Source organism: Dermacentor silvarum, chromosome 4 (assembly GCF_013339745.2).
Source record: "Dermacentor silvarum isolate Dsil-2018 chromosome 4, BIME_Dsil_1.4, whole genome shotgun sequence".
NCBI classification, from domain to species: domain Eukaryota; kingdom Metazoa; phylum Arthropoda; class Arachnida; order Ixodida; family Ixodidae; genus Dermacentor; species Dermacentor silvarum.
This window is the reverse complement of record NC_051157.2, coordinates 5,265,391-5,288,645: the sequence shown is the minus strand read 5'-3', so window position 1 is coordinate 5,288,645 and position 23,255 is coordinate 5,265,391. Positions and strand designations below refer to the sequence as shown.

Genomic DNA, 23,255 nt, shown 5'->3' with positions numbered 1-23,255 from the left:
TTTGTTCAGGGTTTATCACCTGCCAGAATTTTCTGGGATTAGTAACTAAAATCTTTCGCAGGTCATAGTGAAAAAAAGTTCGCTTCGCATCGCGAATTCCTATCAAGTAAGCACTTTCAGCAGTGTAACATTTGTCCCACGCGACTGAGCTCGACTTGATTTTAGCGGCACGATAGAGGCGCTTTTTTTTATTTTCTAATCGTTTTATAGATCTCGTGAACCATGGTTTTTGTTGATTGGAGCGAATGGTTATCCTGGGAATAAATTGATTCTTTAGTTCACATAGTTTGTTTTTAAACATCAGCCAGTTATCATAAAGCGAGTGGGTATGAAATTCCTCAGCAAAGGTAGAAAAAAATGCATTTAATTCATTATTTATAGCCTCATAGTTACCTTTGTCATATAAACAAATTGTCTTCTTATGCATGTCACGTGGTGGGGGAGTGAAACTGAAAACACCGTGAATAACGTTGTGATCACTGATCTCACGAAGATATGTAAGGGATGATAAGCTTTCAGGATGATTGGTTAGTATGAGATCTAAAATATTGGCAGAAGTCTCCGAGATACGAGTCGGCTCCAGTACTAGTTGTGTTAAATTGTAATTTAAACACACTTCTATGAAGTCGCTTGCTTCAGATTGATTTGTTAGTGAAGTAGTTCCATCGCACCAGTTAATGCCGGGAAAGTTAAAGTCCCCAAAAAGAATAATAATAGCATTGGGGTCCCTGTGGTTTTCAAGACACTTGGTTTCATTAAACGGTGTCTTTCTTTATCCCCAAGTTACATCTGCAAACTTGCCTACAAGGTATATGTTAGACCTAAACTGGAATATGCCGGTGCGATACGGAGCCCTCACCAAAATTATCTAATTGAATTACTTGAAAGCATCCAGAATCGAGCAGCTCGCTTCATCTGCTCTGAATATGATACTCAGGTTAGCGTAAGTGCCATCAAATCATCCATCAGCCTCGACTCATTAGCTCAACAAAGAAAGACAGCGCAGCTGGCACTGTTTGATAATCTATATTACCATCGCCCCGACCTTCGAACCTCCCTTTTAGTACCACCTGTGCGAACATCACGTCGGCTTTTCAATTCCATGAGTGTAAAGCGTATAACTGGCTCTACAAATGTATTTAATAAGTCATTTTTACCCCTGGCCATAGAAGCATGAACTCACTTCCCAAATCAATTGTCTATGAACGTGACAATTCTAACTTCAGGTGGTTAGTGTCAGCTCACTTTTCTAAACTAAAGTGATCACCAGCAGATGTCTTCCTCTCCTTGCTGAACCAAGTGTCAAACTGGAATCTCGCTTTGTAGTTGATCCTTAATCATACTTACATATAATATTTTGTCCTGTACCTTTACATTATTTATTTAAACTGTGCTATAAAATGCTGTGCTCTCATTTTTCTTGCTTAAATATAGTTGTATTATGTGACCACACCTTCTTGTACTTGTAATATTGTGCTTGTAATATCACTAAATCATTGTTTTGTAAACACAAACGGAGATACATTACATGTTTTTTTTTTTTTCTATTGAAATGTACAATCTGAACATGGCTCCTTGTTTGAGCTATTTTATTGTTTAATAACATGACCACGCATGTTACCCTCCCCTTATGCTACCCTTGCTAGCCTTTCACTACCCTCCCGTAATGTAATGCCCAAACCCAGGGCCCTTAAGGGACAAAAATGATGAATGATGAGAAGCAGCCAGACAACACTGTAGGTGTTCTCATGCACAGTGCTATACCAGACAAAATCAACAGTACACCGCGCAGCAAAAACAAAAGAAAGAAGAGAAATAAGGCGGTACAGTGACGTATACATGTATGGGAGAACGCAGGGAAGGAATTCCGCTTGCGGAGGCTAGACGAGGCAAGGGGACAGAGTGTCTATGTTGGCAGTGAAGCTCGCCTCCTGAAATCACAGTTTCACGACACTTGAAATATTTCTATCTCTGCTAATATTAATGAACCAATTTGAAAAAGTCATCCCGTAGAACACTCCTTAGAGGTCACATAACAACTTCCAGCAAATGACAAAAATTTGCTGTGGGGCCTAATGAGGGGCCCTTTAGGACTCGTGAAAAAATGTTCCAAAAGCCAGGGGAACTCATACTTCGTTTTTTCACTGGCTTTACCCAACATTAAAATATAACAAAACCATAGACGTTTCGCCACCTATGCGGGTGGCATCGTCAGTACACAAATGGCAACAAATGGGAAATAGTACATCCTATTTATGTATGATACTGCCGTAAACATCTGGCAGGGGGCCACGGTTAGAATTGCATGCAGATTGATTGCGACGGATAAACCATGATTCCATAAATTTTCTTGGGCCTCATCGGTTTTGGCAAATGCCCAGACGCCTCAGTCTAACTTAACTAGTAAAGAGCGCGCTGCGCTTGATGACCTGAAGTCTGATGCATCTATCGTGGTCTTCGAAGCTGATAAGGGCAGAGGTATTGTAATAATGAACCGCCAAGGACTATGATAGCAAAATGCAATAGCTGTTGGATGATCCTCTGCACTTTCAGAAGATGCAGCGCGACCCCACTTCCAATTGCGAAAGGCAGTTGGTCGACTATTTGCGCAGGTTAAAAACGAAAGGAAGGGTCGACCAGACGCTATACCATCGCCTCTTTTCGTCTGACGGAGCGATGCCGAGAGCGTACGGGTTGCCAAAAGTTCACAAAGACGGCTGCCCCCTTCGCCCTATTGTTTCTTTTGTTGGATCACCGACATACAACTTGTCGAAGCTTTTGGTTGTAATTTTGAAGCCCCTTGCGGAAGCGAGCACGTTCACAGTCAAGAATTCTAAAGAATTTGTTACCGCGGTACGTCAGCAGCAGCTTCGGGAAGAGGATGTTACGGTATCTTACGATGTCGTGTCCTTGTTCACGAATGTGCCGATAGCATTGGCTATGGATATTATTGAGAAACGCCTGCAGGATGACTCTACGTTAGAAAGCCGCACTTCTCTCACTGTCGATGACATCATGATTCTGCTTACCGTAAAATTCCGAGCAAGCGCCCCCACCCGTGCAAGAGCCCCCCCTAACTTCACTGCTAATTTCAAGTTTCCGCGCCGTTCCGGGAAAGCGCCCCCCCCCCCCACTTCCTCCCGCTCCGCACCAACACTGGCCTGCCACATCCACTCCACGAAAATGATGGCAAATTCGGCAAATCACACCGGTGTGCATCGGGGCACCCCAATGAGCCATTTCATCGAATCATGGTCGTACCTGGGCACCCCAGTGGGCACACGAGTGCATCAGGGTGAACTGCGGCTGGTGGTCTGTAGTTCTGGCAGTCTGTAGTTCACGGACCACCGGCCGATGGCGAGATCTGCCTCTCGCACGGCACAGAGGAGTTCCCTGCGGCACAGCGACGTGACCACTCGGTGACAGAGGAGTGGTCGCGGCTACGCTCTGGCATCGCCGGCAGCTTCACCGCTGCTAATCACTCGCCACCGATATCGTCACTAGGCCTTTTTCAGTTCACTTCGAATCTGTAGCAGTCGGTGCTTCAGCACGAACCGCCGACGCTCCCAAGCAGCAATGTTTTGTTACCGTCGTTGCCGCTTTACCCTCTCCTCGCAATAATTTCACACGATGAAGAAAACATGCTGATATTTGCGGCGCCACCAGCTGCGATGCGAGCATGGCCGAGCCGCGGTTTGCTGTCCGCCAACAGTAGCCATGCACTGCAGCTGAGCTTCACTTGCATCGGAACTCTCATTAGTGCAAAACGTTTCACCATGGACATGGTTTTTAATAAAGTGAACATTACGCGTCACTTTACTCTCGCGGACATAATTTTGCCTGGAATAGAAGCTGCACAACCAATGATCGCGTCGCCGGTCGCGGCGACACACCGGTGCAGCGTCGATGCGCTTTCTGTAGTTCTTTTGGTGGTTTTGAGTAACGGTGGTGTTGAGAGTGATAAACACCACTAACAAATCTTTGGCTTAATAAAGTTCATGTTCAATAAAATTTTAATGCTATTCCACTGCGCTTCTTTTTTTTTTTGCGGGAAAATTTTGTCGTTCGTGGCCATCTTGAATATTGGTGCCGTTCCGGGATAGTGCCCCCCCCCTAACTTTGCCGGTAATTTCGACTTGCTCGAGGGGGGGCGCTTGCTCGGAATTTTACGGTAGGTTCTGCTTGAAGCAAACATATTTCACGTTTGCAGGAACCATATATCACCAGATAAAAGGCGTCCCGATGGGCAGTCCTGCTTCTGTAATCATGGCTGATCTGTTAATGCAACACGTGGAAACGACTGTGATGACGTCCTTGCCCTTCCCTGTCAAAATGTACTGTCGCTATGTAGATGACACTTTTGCCATTGTCGAAAAGAAAAACCTGCATGCCCTGCATGAGGCGCTTAATGCCGTCCATCATGCCATTCAATTTACATGCGAGACGGAGAATAGTGGCAGCCTAGCCTTTCTAGATGTGCTGGTACGTCGGAGCGAAGGAGGTTCAGTGGAGACAGCCGTATATCGCAAATCTTGCGATAGCGGGAGTGTGCTGAGTTTTGACTCTCACCACCCTACAGAACACAAACATGCCGTGGTACGTACGCTCCTGTCTCGTTGCGATGCACTGTCGTCAACGCAAACATTGAAGGAACAAGAATTAACAAATGTTGCCGCTCTTTTGCATAAACGGAGTTACCCTCAGTGCTTTGTCAGTGATACGCGATGCCGCATGCAGAGATCCCGCGAAAGCAAGGCTAAAATAGGCCGGCTTCCTCTGTGTACATTCCGTATGTCCGCGGTGTATCAGACGCAGTGCGCAGGGCTTTACGGCCTTTGGGTGTTCGAACTGTGTTCAAACCCTCGTACACATTGGCAAACGTGTCCCCGAAGCGAGAGGACCGCACACCTCCGGACAAACAAAGTGGTGTCGTCTACAAGGTCAACTGCTCGGACTGTTGTGCCAGCTACATTGGCGAGACGGAGCGGCGACGTCGCACTCGACTCAAGGAACACTTAAGGGATGCTACGAAAGCCACGCATGCCACACGTGCAAAGACAGAACTGGTGGATCATTGTTTTACAAAAGGACACGTGTTCGATTTTGATAATGTAGCCACGTTAGCACGGGAACGCCGATGGGGCCCAAGAAAATTTGTGGAATCATGGTTTATCCGTCGCAATCAATCTGCATGCAATTCTAACCGTGGCCCCCTGCCGGATGTTTATGGCAGTATCATACATAAAAAGGATGTACTATTTCCCATTTGTCGCCATTTGTGTACTGACGATGCCACCCGCATAGGTTGTGAAACGACTATGTTTTTGTTATATTTTAATGTTGAGTAAAGCCAGTGAAAAAACGTTGAAGTACCTTTAGGACTCCCCAAACTGGGTCATCAAATGGCAAAGACAAACAAGAAAAACATGCGAAACTTCAAATGAAGGTGTTGGTCAGAGTGCGTCTTAACATGCTCTCCTCAGTAACATGATGAAGGCAAGCGGATCACGATTGCTTTTATTACAGTTAGAGTAACAAAGAGTGTGACAAAATCAGGAAAGGTTGAATTTTCCATATGTGTATGGTCCTAATGGGATGGTGCAGTGGTATTGGACATCTATTTGCATTTATCTTAAAACAGCAATCTATAGGGCAAAATGTTTCATGGTCTCGAAAACAAAAAATCTGGCAGAAGCAATTTCAGAATGAGGTTAATGCGATGAGCATAGAACCACTGTAAGGATTGCCACTGCCGAAACACAACGTGTGTGCGTGCTGCAGCTGGGCTCTTCTCTCTACACATGCTGTGCCCCCTAGTGGCACCTAAATATGTACAGTACACGCCCCTTACAATCATCCGCATACAACATACATAACAGAAAATTCCTCTCACTTGGTTTAGTCTGGCTACATTATCAATGAAACAAATTCCGCTTCTAACGGACCTGGCCATAACGAATTATCGGGTACAACGAACCATTGTTTTAGCAAATTTTGTCTATATGATGCAAACACAACATACTTTGCTTCGGCAATGAGTGCATGCAGTAGTGCATGGGAGCTCAAAGTGGGCCCCTGCTCGAGGTTCCGCAAGCCACTGATAAATTTTCCGTGGTCCCGCGCTCACCAAGTGGCTAAAACGGCGAACACGAGGTGCGCTCGATCCACAGAACCTCCATTACCCATACCCGAGTGTCAAAAAGGGCATCACAGTGTGTAACGGAAATGTGCGAACTGCGCAATAAATCCGCAAGCAGCTTGTAGCCACCCAACCTCCGAATACGGGCAGCCATGGGCAGCGCGCCTAAGCTTTCGCACTTGAATCTCGAAGGCCGTAACTTAGCACCATGCGCATTTCTCCCGTTTGTAGACAGGGTAGGTGCCGATAGCGTGCGCACAGATATATTGACCCTTTTCGCGGAGCAGTTTGTCTTCGAGAAACGAGATGGCCCTCAAGGCGGCCATACGTCTCCTCAGCGACCGCGCACGAATACGAAACTATTACTGCTTCTACCTTGTTTCTGTGCAATCAGCTGTCGGAAATGCAACTGAGTTTTCGCTAACACACTGTGCTCCAATCATGCTAGATGGAATCATGTGGATTGAAGACGTGTGCAGTAGTTCGCTGCAAAAATAGTGACTGGCATGTTAAGGAATAGAATGAGTCTGTGTGGACAAGTTCATGGACCGCTGCTGCAACTGTCCGAACGTGTTACCGGCACTTCGTGATGTACGGCTTTCCTCGAGTATACAGAAATTTGCTCATCCAACAGCCTTGTATCGCTAACCTTCAAAGAAAGGGCTTCATCCCCAGAACGTCGGCAAGAGTGAGTACCACTCGTTAAATAATGACAAAGGGAGTAGCGCGCTTCCTGTCATAGTAGGTTTCGCGCACGTTATCTATACACATCTGTCCCAAATGGCAGGAAAACTTATGCCCACTCTATCGCCAACGTATCAAGAATAAGTGAATGGGCGCACACTTGAATATATGCGCACTGTATACGCACAATAAATGACGGACTACACCTATGGCGCACGAATGGTTGAAGCTGAATGTTTCGTGACGGTCCAGAAGAGTCAGCAAGTTACTAGCTGTAAGATAAATTTGCTACAAGGAATTACAATGTACAAAACAGCTACATCTCAAGCCTCGTGCGCAGCAAGAACAAATCTATCGGAACTGAGCACACCCGCGAGCGATTAGGCAGAAAATAATCAGATAGTGGCCGCACCGAGGAACTTCACTGAGTCTGAAACTGACAAGCCACTGCTACAAAGTATTTGCCGAATAAAGAACAAAGAGCGAAACACACTAATCCTGACTGGATTCATAATCGGAAAGCTTGGAATACATATTAAACCCCACTTTTAGAACAAGCACCATATACGCTGCTTGCGCCGTTTGGACATAGCTTAATCAGCTCCAAAAGCGCTTTTGCACGTTCTCTGAAGCTGTGATCAAAGCTTCATCTCGTCCACCTAGTCGCCATCTACGATATCTCCGAAAACAGAGGTTTTATAAGCCGCGCCGGCGTCATACACTTCCATTGTAAACAAGGAGGCAACGAAGGCAGTTGAGGCAAGCAATGGACGCGTCACCACGTGATCAAACATGGCAGCGCCCACGGGATCGCTGCGAAAAGGGTCAATACGTCGGTGGAATAAAAAAATTTAATAAATGCGCGGAGTGCCGCAAATGCATGCCGCAAAAAAGCAAAAACGGAACTAGCGTACAAAAACGAAGCGGTGCAGTCCACATCGCTATGGTTCTCAGTGGCAATTGTACGCGATACGTGACTGGCAGCAACGCCGGAATGCTTCGTGTCTAATTGTGCCCTCAAAGCCTTTATTCTTGCATTAATCGCCGCGCGTAATGCCGCGTTGGTGCCTAACCACGTGCCTTCATAAGTGCGTAGTCGCCATCTATGGTCGTGCCGATAGCCACCACAGTTTCGTCCACAGCGGTTCCGGCAAACGGTAGTTTCGTTTTGACTTGGTGCGTGAGTTTCGTCCGCAGCGGTTGCGGCAAGCAGTAGTTTCACTTTGACTCAGTGCAAAGCTGTTGAAGATCATGAAGAGCACTGGCTACATTGCGATGGACGGACAATTTGTAAGCGACCAGCTCACTAGCGAAAACATAATCAGGATGTGCGCGCGGTAGTGAAAAGTGGGTCTCAGATGAAGACCTGCGCCGCGGCCGTGCTGCGAACGATGTCACGAGGCCTTCAACGCTGCTAGCTCTAATCAGTCATGTGATGACAAGAATTTCAGGTTCCGCATTGCTCTTATGTGAAATAGAAGCAAGACTTGCTGATTCATTCTACGAATATTAGAACATTCGACTTCAAATCGAATACAGAATGTACAAATAATTTGTTTTGCGAATTGAATATCTAATATTCGATTTCTTGAATATCGGTAACTTCAGTGAATGACCCGGCCGTGGTTAGTGCCTTGATGCATGCAGCGTACAGCGCGTGACCTCTATCGGTAAAAGGTCCGACCAGGTCAACCAGACCAATCGAAACAATTTAATGCTACGCGAACAAAGGGAACAACAATGCGTGGAAAGCATGGAAGCATGTGCTAAGATCTGGCCGACTAGCAATCGGAAGGCACGCTGCTCACATCGAATACGCGAGTTCACTGTTCATGCACGCAAGTTTGTGCAGTCTGCAGCTTTCTACCCACATGTGAGCACAGACAAACTTGGTATGCGTGCTTAAGGTAGTTGCTAGCTGGTTGACCGCGGACCTAAACATCACTTGAACAACCGTTAATTTAACCCGTACGCGTGATTTTGCAAACGATCATTGATGAGCCATCTGTAAGAACATATTAACGACAAGGTTTCCGCGACAGCTTGCGGCCCATTATCACCTCAGCCGGCAGCAAATTTTCATCACAGCTACACCATTGGCCACATTGTCTAGCCTGTTAGTACTAATCAGAGACGCGACGTTGGGTGTCAGTGACTAACCTACGGTTTCATACTGAATCAACGCAGCAGTCGCACAATCCTCAGAAAGCCGATAAACCACCTCGCCAACAAAGGCGAGTGCACTGGATGACCGTTGCATGTTCACGGCCGCCATCTTTGCAAAATACTGTACGGTGGACCAGGGTTCCGAATTACATACGTAGGTGCACAACGGTCTCTTTTTGTAGCTTTGAGCGACCCATCATAAGACTAGCTTTGGATTTACATGGCAGGCTTGAAAATATCATGCGACAAATCGCTGGCTCCTGGTTACAGACGCATTTACATGGAAGGCAGATGGGCGCAGACAAAAAAGAAGGGGGAGGGGGGGTGAAGGGGGGGATGTTTCGCGAACGTGCCGTGGGTCTCCCGATGCGAGAACTCTGTACTTACTTACTTTCTAAGCAATATAAGATTGCCATTAATCATAATACAGTTAAACCTACTCTAACGAACCTCCATATAACGAATTCCTGGATATAACGAAGTTTTTCTATTTCCCGCCGTTACTCTATAAAGCACATGTATTTGAGACCTCTACGTAACGAAGTGGCAACGGGAGACCCCCTCGAAATAACGAATTTTCCCCGCCGACAACCTAGAGATTTCGCCCCAAATTTTCTCATTTTTGCGCGAGCAGCAACCGGAAGCACCTTCTCTGCCGCGACGGAATGCGAAGCGAGCGTACATGTCCGTGCGTGCGAGCGTGTGCGAGGTGGGCCTGCATCCCTCGACCCAGAGATTTTGCCGCCGCGGGCATGACCTTTCTCCCTCCCTTCATTCAAACCTGATCCTGCCGCTTGCTGCAGCTGGCCTAGCCCGCCAAGCCGGCACTCTCCTTTTCCATTTGATGTTGACGGCGCGCTGGCAGACGCTATAACACATCACACTCGATGAGCGCGGAGACGCGCTTGTCAAACGCTGGGGGCCTGTGGAAGCGCCGCTGCAGAAGCGAGCGAAGTGACCTCCGTGCTGTTGTCTATCGCTTCAACGCAAACTGAGCGCCGAGAACACACAGCACGCACAAAGCTACGAGCTGCCAATGCACCTACACTGCCTAGACTCTGCCCCAACGCAGATCGCTTTCAAGATACGGCCCGCGCCGCCGCGCAGTACGCAGTTGATGCCAGAGTACAGTACAATGCCGCCCGCTATCTCTCCCCCCTCGCTCCCTCGCCGGTGCCTCGAGTGCAATGGAAGAAGGCGTGCTTCCTCCCTGCTTTTCTTTCTTGCGCACGCGAGATTCAGACGCAGTCGTCGGCTCCCCTCACACATTTTCAGTCGCACATACAGCATACGGCGCGCGGCGGCTGCGTTATCGCCCTTGGACTTTATATGGAACATCTATGAGCGAAAACCAATTTTAGGGCCACGACGCGTCATAGACACCATCCTTAGATAGCAAATACGGATCTCAAGGGCCATACTTTTTCTGGCAGAAACCCAAAATCCCTCATAGATGTCGCCCCCGACACTTTGGGCGGCCCATGCCATCGTCAAGCCACAAAGCCAAGCGACATGAAAAGTCAAAATGGCCGCTCGGGCCAGCGCGGGATGGCAGTTCGCAACGTATGATGCGGGAACGGTCCCACAGTTGCGACGAAACGGCGAGGTTACCAATGCATCGGGTTTTATGAGAGCTGTGCTGGGACCGACCGAAAACGATGTAACAGCCGGGAAAACGCAGCACCCGGGAACGTAACAGCAGGGTTCTACTGTAACACTATACAACACCATCGCGACGCTCACTCTTCGTTTCCGATGCCTCGCACTTGTGCGAAACGACATGTGCCCACGCATCCAGTACCTGGTGTGACATTCCAAGGATGAGTGCTTCGACGAAAACGGAAAACGGGTGCGCGTTACAATCGAGGGCGCGTTAAAATCAAGTAAATACAATACGGTAAGAGTTTCTTTTTCGAATTTTCGCACCGAACCTGCATATAACGAAATCCTCTTTATAACGAAGTTTTTCGGGAATTTGTCAATTTCCTTATATCCAGGTTTAACTGTATAGCCCACTATTAAACTGAAGACTCCATAGGCATTTTGGGCAACTTCGATATTTCTTCAGCTTCAGAGGGGAAAAGCACCTAATTCTATTTGATAGTAGTAGGAGCATTAAACTTTATTTAGAAAAGGAAAAAAATTGTGCGACAGACATTCCATCGATAGAATGTCGACAGAGCTTCATATACTAGAACTGAGCAGTTAACAGTGCTGGCACACTAATTTGGTGCTTCCTTTAATAAGAGTAGAGCGTACTATAAATCTCGAATTAAAGGTACCTAAGTAACTGGTAGCCAGCAAGATTCTTGTAATGTGATTAGCCTCCTGAGAATTACAGCACTGTTTTTTTACACAAAATTCGTAGGCATAAAAGTCTGTGTTTAATTTTCTGATATTCGATATTAAATACAATATTCGGCTTTTTTTCTTGATTGGATTCAATGTTCTATTTGAAATGTAGTATTCAGTACTTGCACACCCCTAGTGATGATTATGGCAGCCTCGGTGCTGTACTATCATGCTGTACAATATGCCCACCATGAAGAGACTAGCAGTATTGAAAATAAATCTGTCACCAATGAACCAACACAGCAGACCATACCTTCTCTGTAGGTGCCAAGGTCAAGGTGAAGATCCTGAGTCTCTATCACCATGCTATGGTAAGCGTCGCTCACCAGGAAAGAGTGGTAATACCGCTCTTCCAGTGCCTGGTACACTTCCTTCTGAGCTTGCAGGAATGCTTCAGGACCCTGTAAGCCAAATAGACAGACACAGTTGAAGAGCACAAGCTTGGTTGAGCCACACATAACAACAAAATTTCCTTTCCCTGACGAAACTGCACGGCCCTGGCTAAAGCTGTTGCTTTGCTATAAAAAGTAAAAAGCCAAAATGCCTCTATAACATCTCTGATGAAAATGTTTGTGTAACTAGCATATACTATCATATAAACAGGAAAAACCAGATGGGACATACTTTTTGCATAGCTACGAGAGAGTGATGTGAAAATTCTGTGCAGCCGGCTTAGTCCTGTATCTATGCATAAGATGCTGGGTGACTGCCAGAAATGCTGGGTGAACACAGCAGACTTGTGAGACTTTGCACAGTCGCAGCCCAATTCCAGTGAAACTGTTACTTTCAAGTGCTTGAACCACTAATTTTTTCCAGAGCCTGCAGTTTTTTCATGTACTTCAAGGTGACTTCAAGGTGGCTCACAGATGACTCGTAACATGGCCCCCATTGCGTCTAAATGCATCCTTTAGTTGCTCGCTGCCACTGATTCGAGCTGTGATATATGATTTAAATATAGCTCTGAGCAGTGCAAGCAACGCCAGGATGAGGAATTTTGCTATTATCAGAAAACAAGAAATGCTTAAATCATTTTTCTAGAAGCAAGAACTTGACAATGCAGTTCTTGCAGTTTCGAATGAGTGCAGCATTATTCTAGACTTTTGGGCCACGAACTAGTCTACACAGCTTCTTTGACTTGGTGCAGCAAAGCATCATCTTTATTTATTTGTCTAATAAATTATAAAGAAGAAGGACTATATTAGCATACAGAACCAAACAAAAAATAGAAAGTAACACAAGAGAACAGTATTCTGCAACATTTTGCTCTGGAACCGGTTCACGAACGTCACTAACCAGTACTTGGCTGTCGTCATCCCTGGCGGGCATGACTACAAATTTTCTTGTAGTCACACAGGTCACCAATCATCTGCAAAGTGAACCCATCGTCTGCTACGAGCGAAACTGCAAGTGGTTAGCTCGAGGGTCTCGCACGATTGCGAGCACGGTCTAGTGGGTTGCTAAGTCAACCGTGGCCACCACCAGCTAGTCTCACGCTGGCCGACGTGATGAGACAGACACCAATGGCGGCTCTTATGGTTGTGTTTCTGGCAAGTGTTGGCGAAAGACAACAACATGGTGAGAGGCAACGGCACGACGCATTCAACACGAGCGAGGCAGAGTTCCAAAGGCATTTTAGGCTCTCCAAAGACAGTGCAATGGCTTTGCAACGAGCTAGAAGAATATCTCCCACCACAACGATTTAGTGGTGTTGACACTGCGACGGAAGTGCTGTGCACATTGTGTTTTTCTGCCATGGGGAGTTTTCAGCAGTGTCTGGAAAAAAAAATTAAATTATAGGGTTTTACGTGCCAAAACCACGATCTGATTATGAGGTACACCGTAGTGGGGGACTCTGGAATAATTTGGACCTTCTGGGGTTCTTTAACGTGCACCTAAATCTAAGTACATGGGTGTTTTAGCATTTCGCCCCCATCGAAACGCAGCCGCCGTGAGTGTGTCTTTGGAATGAAGAAGCGATTGGGTTGTTGCAACAGTTGCATCATTACAGCCATCCCCAGAGCCTTTACGGTTGAAAAAAAAAGAAAAAGTGTAGGTGAGATTTCCCCTCTACGGTGCAGGAGGAAGCCGCAGTCAAGATACACTACCTTGACCACGGCACGATTCCTGAAGTGGTGAGATGTCTGGACGAAACTCTCATTGCAATCATCCGCCCTAAGTAGTTCAGCCCCGGCAAACCAAAATCCTATTAAAGCCGTGGCCTACATCCAAACAAAGTGAACTGCTTCATTTGCTTAACATATGGCACACAGCCTAGCGAGAAAAAAATTAAACAACGGAATAGAAAATTTAACTACCAGAGGGTGCCCGCGGCATAAGCTCACAGCTATTACTAGAAATTAAATGTAAAGTACTTCATACAAACCAATATTTTTTTATCAAACTTACCACATCCTTCAATTACTCGATTGTCCCCAAAGTACAAAGAAAAATGATGATGTTAACTCCTTGCAGATCGGCACGTGTGGATTGGTCTCTCTCGCGCCACAACATTCCACCATTTCTCTGAGTGAGGTGCCACCAGAGAAAACCGTTACAGAATACGGTCCCAGAACAAGCAAATAAACAACATCATCAATTAAGTTCTTTGCAATTTGAATAGGGCATTACATGTACAAAAGAAAACAAAATAATACGTTAACTGAACAGATATAAGTACAAAGAACTGTGGCCATTCAAATTATGCTGACAGTGATCTGTGGAAACAATCAGTGTCTGTAATGCTGACTTATGAGGAAGGTGATTCTAGTCATGGCATGTTTTAGGAACAAGGCATTGGGAATGAGTGAGTGTTTTAATGTTGAACTTTGAGCATGTGGTCTAGACATGGTGAAATTAAAGAAGCGGGTCTGATTCAATGTGCATTGAATACATGTATGTGTTCATTGTGATTGTGAGATGAGTGATTCTGACCTGTAATGCATCAGTAACAAGGCCACCGCTACCATGGGTAGAGCACCCGCCTTTGGCTGCGAGTGGTCATGGATTCGGTTCTTACCGCGCCCAGGCATCCATTGGTTCGTCAAAAAACGCAGTCTGGGACGCTTCCATGCCGACAATTTCCCATTTACCATCCCAAAGCACCAATTTGGTGGGGACGCCACCAGGTAGGGGAGATACACCCCTTTGCAAAGAGAACAGTGTGCCAATTTTTTATGGGCAAATTTCATGGTTTCAATATCGGCTATCACTAAACCCTCTTTAAATATTCTTGCAGCACAATGCCTCCTACACAGCATTTTACAACCACTAAAGGGGCCTGGTGAGGGGCTCTTTAAGTTTCCCTTGGCTTTGACAGTTTTTCATGAATCTTTTTTTTTCTCCTCACAGACTATAAAATACGAGCATGAAAGTCGCCGCATACAAGTGCTATCTAGACTGAAACTAACCAATCCTTTGAATAGTGTGTTTGAGGTTTTAAGGGGTCATCATTGCACTCACAAAAACATAAAACAAAGTACCCTGGCTATGGGAGATGCTTAGATTAATAAGCACCAAGACAGATGCAAAAGCACGGAAGGGCAGCTATAAAGCTATGGCCGGTGGCACGGTGGCATCACCCCAATCTCCATGTGCTACAGAAAAGCAACAACCAGCAACACCTGCTTTCACACCCAGGAACAGAGCTACACACTTAGCTACTAAATAATCACACAGTGACCACTAAAATATTGTTTATTTATTTATTAATTTCAATACCTTCAAGGCCCAGGGGGCGTTACAGAAGGGAGTGGTATATAAAAAAGAAAGACATAATGCAGCAAAAATAAAGCAAATGGTATCCAGCAATGAAAAAATGTATGTTTAAGTGAAATACAAGATCACATTGGCAACAAGGCAGGTTAGACAAATACATAGTTTTCTGCGGCAGTTAAAAAAAAACATGTCAGCAACAAAAAATAACAACAGCACAGGCGGGTAGGATGGTTCCAATGCTAGCCGTCCTTGGTGCAATAGAAAACAATATGGTGTACATAAAAGAAAACACAGCAGAGAAAAAGTAAGTTTAGGTGAAATGCAAATCAGGATTGGGAACAAGACAGCTTAGGCGAGCACATAGTTTTCAGCGGCAGTTTTAAATAAACACGTGTCAGATATATCGGCAACAGAGGTGGGCAGGTGGTTCCAATCGCTAGCCATCTTTGGCACAAAAGTGTTAAAGTACGCGTTAGTCCGGCAATATGGAATGCGTACCTTATGGCAATGATCTGTGCGAGGTGATATGAATGATGGCTCAGAAAGAAGATCCCCTTTTATCTGATGATTATGATAATAAATCTTGTGAAAGGTTAGCATTCGCGCGAAAGTTTTCTACGAAGGGAAAGACTAGGAAGGTTCAAGGTACTTTTCATTGCAGTTACGCTAGCAGTGTGGGAGAAGTTACACAATATAAAACGGGCACTGCGATTCTGTACCGATTCTAATTGATTAGTAAGGGTTTCGAGGCCCGGGTCCCACACAGAGCATGCATACTCTAATTTTGAATGCACTAGGGTTTTGTACAGTAGTAGCTTTAATGAAGATGGAGCCATAGAAAAATTATGCCGCAAGTAACCAAGCATGCGGTTAGCATTGTTAACAATATAACCAATATGCGGGTGCCATGAAAGATTAGCAGTTATATGAAGCCCTAAAAATTTGTAAATTATCACTTGTTCAAGTACAGAGCCTGAAATATGATATGCACAAAGATTCACAATGGCAGACCTGTGTGAAACACGCACAACCTTACGACCGTGTATCATTGCGCGCAAACAACATGGACAAAAGAGGGAACACGTATAACACACACGAAGCGCTTCGCGTGTGTTATACGTGTTCCCTCTTTTGTCCATGTTGTCTACGCGCAATGATACACAGTATTAATGGAAAACCAACAAGCCTAAGTGGAAACCCTACTGCATAACCTTACATTTGTTAGTACAGTATAGACCACTTACAACGTAACCGCTTATAGTGCAGGACCGGATACGCCCGTCAATAACCGACAGCGTGCAATAGGGGACCAGAACATTCTTCTTAATGCAACTAAGGGGAACGGGCTCTACGGTAGCATCAAATGTTCTGTCGGTTGCAGGAGAACAGGCGACTGGGACACATTTGGCAGACAACGGCGGTACGACGGTATCTGCAGACACACAAAGGGCACTTTCACTTACGTAACACGGCGGGTGATCCACAAATACGTCCGGAAGACTCGAATCTACAGTTATTTCACCCGTTCGGCAATCAACGTTGGCACCCCACAGCTTCAGAAAATCGAGGCTCAGAATTACGTCATGCGACGTAATTTGTTAGTACAGTATAGACCACTTACAACGTAACCGCTTATAGTGCAGGACCGGATACAGTGCGGTCTTTTCAGACTCCCGTTAATTTTCCCAAAGCAGTCCATGTATACACGTATCGCTTATAGTGCAGTTCCGGGAAACGAAATACCGGTTACAGTGCGGCTGCCTGGCAGTACGGAAGTCAGCGGAGACAGCGAACGCTCCCCTCAAACAAGCGCCCCAAGGAGTGCTCGAGGAAGAAAGAGAGACGAAGTGGAGGAGAAGGGCAAGTGATGCGAACGAACAGCCAGTGAGGCTGAAACCAGAATCACGAGTGGAGTTGTGAAATATCACGGCACGCATAGCGAGCGAGCGCCACGAAACTGCCAACGCCGGCGGCACATCACGGCGAAGGGCGCACGCGGAGACCATGGAATGTGAGGGAGGAGGACGACAGGGAAGCGGATTTCGCCTCGGCAACTCCGCCGCTTCGGTGGCTCCCCTCGCCCTCCCTCGTCGCTCCCTCACTTTCGACTGTCACCGTGCTCGCCCGCCACCGTGCAGGCGCCGCCGCTCCAGCCGGGCCGGCGCCACCTCCCCGAAGTTTCGTTTTCCGCCATTATCGGGAAGCGGGCGTTTGCCGGCCTGGGACAGCGCCGCTGCTTCCCTCTGCGCCGTAGCTGCAGCGTGCAAGGTCAACAGGTGACTAGAAAGTAGAGGGAGCGTAAAGGAGAAAGAAGGGTTCACTGCCATTTTCTACACGTGGCTATGGTAGCGTGGCTGAGACGTACACGCATGTTCCGGCGCAACTACTAAGTGGTTCGATTGGAAAAGAAAAGGTTGGCGCTATCTTCTGCAGCCCTTGAGGGAGCACGGCTCAGTGCTAGAGTCGGCGACCTTGCCATTTCAGAGAGAGTGAAACTTGGAGGTTAACGAAGAAGCTCGAGAACAAGTTAAGGACCGCACAAAGAGCGATGGAACGAAAAATCTTAGGACTAATGTTAAGAGACAGGAAGAGAGCGGTGTGGATCAGAGAACAAACGGGGATAGCCGATATTCTAGTTGACATTAAGTGGAAGAAATGGAGCTGGGCAGGCCATGTAATGCGTAGGATGGATAACCGGTGGACCATTAGGGTTACAGAATGGATACCAAGAGAAGGGAAGCGCAGTCGAGGTCGGCAGAAAACCAGATGGGATGATGAAGTTAGGAAATTTGCATCCGCAAGTTGGAATACGCTAGCGCAAGACAGGGGTAATTGGAGATCGCAGGGAGAGGCCTTCGTCCTGCAGTGGACATAAAATATAGGCTGATGATGATGATGATGAAATTTCCACCGCATTTTTTTTTTTCTCTTTTGTTTTTTTTTTTGTTTCGTTCGCGCGCGACATTGAGGGGTCTCTCCTAAGCTTTTACGGAGTAATGCCACCCCGCGTGATTTGGTTCGAATAAACGAGATTCGACTGCAAATTGAATGCAAACCTTCTAGCCACATTCCTCGACTATCGCATACGCGTGGCGCCTCGGTGCACATGTTTTGCATATGTGCGGGCGTTGAAAATTGTTGCTTTGGTTATAGTGCGGTACCGCTTATAGTGCGGATATTCGCGACTCCGGCGACTTACGTTATAAGCGGTCTCCACTATATTCAATTTCATGAGCCAAGTGTTACACCAACAAGATACTTTATCTAAATCACATTGAAGTATGGACAGGTCTGAAACAGAAGTGATCACTCTGTAAATGACGCAGTCATCTGCGAAAAGCCTGATTGTGGAGTTAATAGAATTTGGCAGATCATTAATACAGTAGAACCCCGCTGTTACATTCCCGGGTGCTGCGTTTTCCCGGCTGTTACGTCGTTTTCGGCCGGTCCCGGCACAGCTCCCATAGAGCCCAATGCATTGGTAATCCCGCTGTTACGTCACAACTGTGGGACCGTTCCCGCATCATATGTTGTGAACTGCCACACTGCGCCAGCCCAAGCGGCCATTTTGACTCTTCATGCCACTTGGTTTCGTTGCTTGACGATGGCATTGGCCGCCCAAAGTGCCGGGGGCGACACTTTTTACGTATTTTCGGTTTCCGCCAGCAAAAGTATGGCCCTTGAGATCCGCATTTGCTATCTAAAGATGGTGTCTATGAAGCATTGCGGCCCAAAAATTGGTTTTGGTTCATAGATGTTCCGTATAAAGTCCAAGGGCGATAGCGCCGTCGCCGCGCGCTGTATGCTGTATGTGCGAGTGAAAGCGTGCGAGGGGAGCCGACAACCGTGTCTCGTGTGCGAGAGAAAGAAAAGCATGGAGGAAGTGCGCTCAGGGGCCAGAAACTCCCTATACCTCCCATGGGATGCTCGGTCCCATGGCGATACGCAGCGGCAGCGCCGCTTCCACCCCTGGCGGCTGCCGGATATCCCTACTGGAAATAATTCACAAACAAAACAATGCCTCCATGACGTTGTAGGAGGGACGTGACGGCGGCTGTACGAGCCGTGCTGTCGTCCCTGATCAGAAGGGCGAAGACGGTGAGCCGAGCGACGAAGCTGCGACGACCAGCGTGGCTGGCTTTTGGAACGACACTGCGCGTGCCGAGCTTGCGCTTCGAGCACGCGCTGCTCTTCTTTATTTTTCACTTCGACAGCCGGCGCTAAGGCACCGGCTGAGAGCGCCGACCAAAGCGCCCCGCGTTGCGGCGTCGGTGGGCACTACAGGGCCCCCCGCCCAGACGGAACGGCCAATAAACAAGTTTTTCCAAGTGCAAGAAGGGTCCGTGGGCAGTCCAAGTAGTGCGAGTCCGTGGGAGGCTGAAGGGACTAGCAAATCCCTCTGGTGGACAAGGTTGCGAGTGGCGCTGCGGACCCACGGTACACAGCACGCCGGCACGGAGAGCGAGGAGGTAGACGCCTCTGCAGTAGTTCACGGAGGTCAGGCGAAACGAACGGGTACTGGGCGCTGGCATTGGTGGGCACGACAAGCCGCGAACTCGTTCGTGCGTGAGCTCTGGTGCATGCAGCTTGTGCACGAGCTTGTCCGGTCTTGCCCGACCCGCGGTAGACGTCGTAAGCTGCAAACTTTTGCGCGTGACACCGTCCGAGTCAAGACAAGAGGGTCTGGTACGCGCCTGCCGGAGCCTGGGTGTTGCCGCGGTCAACGGCGTTGGAGTCGAGTGGCGCTCCAGACGGTGAAGACGTCGTCGTCGGGCAACGCTCAATGACGGCACCGGCGCAGGCTGACGAAGATCTCGTAGAGCCGGGGCAGCAGCTGCCGGGTCGTGTTGCTTGGCGAGCGCCAAGGTGGCCACGACGCGAAGGACAGGATCAGGTGGTGGGTGCGAGACACCATCAAGACTCGCGTCGCGGGATGGTGGGAGCAGTCCACCTGACTTATCCTCGTCGCGCGCCGATTGTGCACAGCCTTCAACCTCCGACTTGTCAGAGCGGTCGCCGGAAGGGCCCAACGGCAAGTCGGCCGAAGGAGAGAACGGGCAGCGCAGGGCAGGAACGAAGGTCACTGCTGCAGCTACGTCGCTCTTGCTGGCTTGTAGATGCCGCGGTGTAGGGACAGTTGACAAGGTCGGAGGCAGCGAAGTCGGCAGGGCGTAGGGCTCGCGCGCTAACTTGGAGGCTCGCTCAGCCGGCAGCGTAGACAAATCAGGTGAAGGGTTGGTATGAGGCCGAATGGCGTGAGCGACGTCGTTGGCGCCAGACCCAATGGCGTGTGGAACAGGAGCCGGTGTAGGGTCGGCGATGGCACCACTGTCGCGTGTCATTGGTGGTGGGAAGCAAGGCAGTGACGTGGCCGGTATCATGGTCGTGGCGAGGACATTGTGCTCGTACTCACACGAAAGAGACCCCTGGAGAGAGCCGGAGGCCAGGGACTGTGCGCTAGCGCATCGGGCGGTCGACAAGACTGTGTCGGTGCAAGTCGAGAGAGGAAGGCTTGCCTGATGGTGGTTAACGGGCGTTGAAGGAGACACGTCTGGTGCTGGCCGAGAGGGCGTTGGCAGAGAGTCACGCACCGTGCGTTCCACCTCTGGAAGAGGATGGTAGGCAGCACCGTAGGACAGGACAGACTGCCGCAGCTCGTCGTAGGGGCGCGGGCCAGGCGATGGAACGCCGAGGCGGAGCTGGAGATTAAGTGGCAGGGCGTGAAATAGCACCTCGTACTTGAACTCCTGAAGCCAGATGGTATTCAGCTCCAGAGCAGCCTCGAATTGGGCGAACCAGACGCCGACGCAGCAGGACGAAAACGGCGGCAGAGGCGGGTCAAACTGTGGCTCCGGCCAGGTGGCCATGGCAGCGTGTCGCTCGGTGGAACGCGCGTTCTCCCGGGTCACCAATGTAGGAGGGACGTGACGGCGGCTGTACGAGCCGTGCCGTTGTCCCTGATCAGAAGGGCGAAGGCGGCGAGCCAAGCGACGGGGCTGCGACGACCAGCGTGGCTGGCTTTTGGAACGACACTGCGCGTGCCAAGCTTGCGCTTCGAGCAAGCGCTGCGCTTCTTTATTTTTCACTTCGACAGCCGGCGATAAGGCACCAGCTGAGAGCGCCGACCAAAGCGTCCCGCCTTGCGGCGTCGGTGGGCGCTACAACGTCACTGAGGAGGTCAGAAGGTAGAGGGAGAGGGAGTGCAGCCGGGCGAAGGAGGGTTGCCGCTGAAGCCCTCCTTTCCCACTTCGCATGCAAGTGGACTGTGTTCGTGCTCTCTTGCAGGTCCGCTGGCCGTGCGGCGACATTAGCCAAATTGCAGAGCAGAACCCGCTGAAGTGTGTAGTGTATTAGGAAGCACTTTCTTCCTACCAGGTTTACCTTGCAAGCTGCTATTCATTTTCTAAACCACTGGGACATTGCTCGTACGCACCAGTGCCAAGCAATTATAATGAAGAATATTTATATAGCGAACCATTGTTAATTACCAATATTCGCGGTTCATATAATTACATTTCGTGATTTCGTGAAAATAGTCGCTTTGAAAGTCCTAACTAGCAGTTACGTTTAGGGCTACACTTCAACTAGTCCACAGATATAGTGGGGGGTAGCATAAATAAAATAACTTCCTGGCACCATTAATAGTTAATTTCGTTCGTGTGTTGTTTGCGTTGAAGCGATAGACAACAGCATGAAGGTCACTTCGCTCGCTTCTGCAGCAGCGCTTAAATTCCTCACGCCAGCGTTTGACAGCGCGTGTCCACGCTCATCGAGTGTGTTGTGTTCATGTATGCCTGTGGGCGCTGACACCATGCTTGTTAATTAGTTAATAAGCGAATGTGTACAAGTTTATACGGACAATAAAACTACAATTCTTACTTTGTATAGCTTATCGCAATCGATACTTCGGCTGTCGGGCGAAACTACTTTTTTTTCACATGTAAGAATTAAAATCATATCGTGTGCAGTTCAACACTACTCCCATTTCTCAATTTTTCCTGTTTCCCGGCTCCTACGTTTTTTTTTTTTTTTTTTTTTTTTTTTTAACGGTCCCGTGAAACACGTAACAGCGGGGTTCTACTGTATATATCAGGAACAGTAATGGCCCCAGCCCTGAACCATGAGGCACGCCTGAAGTAACAGAACATGGTGAAGAATCAGCGTTATTAGCAGCTACGAATTGAGTTCTATTACACAAAAAGCTCTTGATCCATAAAAGAATGTTAGGGTCAATATACAGTTTGCTGAGCTTTAAACAAAGTAGTTGGTGATTAACAAGGTCGAAAGCTTTCCGAAAAGATAAGAATATACAGTCAATGAAAAGTCCCTTGTTTAATGAGTCAGACAAGTCGTGGTTGAATGAAATGAGCTGCGTCTCAAACGAGAAGGTTTTACGAAAGCCATGCTGATGAGCAAAAAAAGAAACGAGTTATTTTCAAGGAATTTAACCAAATTACAATATATTACATATTCAAACATTTTACAGGGGATGCTTATTAACAATATGGGTCTGTAATTTGTGGCGCAATGAGTATCACCTAACTTGAATATTGGTATCACCTTTCCCACCTTCCAGTCTTTGGGCAACAGTCCTGATTCCAAAGACTGAGAAAACAGTGCAGACAAGTAAATGGAAGAATAAACATTTGTATTCTCAAAAAATTTGGAATTTATGTCGTCAATTCAAGAAGACGAAGAAACTTTAGATTACTAATTAGACTTTGTACACCAAAACTGCCAATTAAGATTGGGTCCATTATTGGATTCTGCACAGGATGAAGACAAGGGAGGGAGGATGATTGCTGAAAAAAGGCCTTAGAAAAGGCGTCATTGAGCACTTGGGGACACTGTGATGAAGGAATGGCTGTGCCGGTGTTATCGTTAAGAGCTATTGTTTTATGCTTGGGAATAACAATGATGTTCCAAAATTTTTTGGTGTTATCAGTCAACAATGACGGAAGCGTGCTGTGGAAAAATACGCGCTTGGTGTCTTTCAATGCTTTTCGGTAATCTGAAGCATGATATAATCCGGCATGATATAAATCCCAGTGATAAGAACAGCCGTTCATTTTGGCTCTGCGGAAACTCTTTTTTTTTACTTAAAAGGCGTTTCAATGAGCCAGTGAACCATGGGGAACGATGCTTGCCTGATATGACGCGTATTGGTATGTTTTTTTTCACGAGAATGCAAACCTTTTCT

General features: G+C 47.6%; 1 protein-coding gene across 2 annotated transcripts in view; it reads right to left on the bottom strand.

The window, feature by feature from the left end:
* Positions 1 to 23,255, bottom strand: part of LOC119449355 (sorting nexin-25) — a 112,213-nt gene that overhangs the window by 61,164 nt on the left and 27,794 nt on the right. For both annotated transcript variants that reach the window (XM_037712523.2, XM_049665181.1), the window contains one exon: positions 11,595 to 11,742. In XM_037712523.2, coding sequence (XP_037568451.1) covers positions 11,595 to 11,742 — 148 coding nt within the window. The remainder of the gene's footprint in view (positions 1 to 11,594; positions 11,743 to 23,255) is intronic.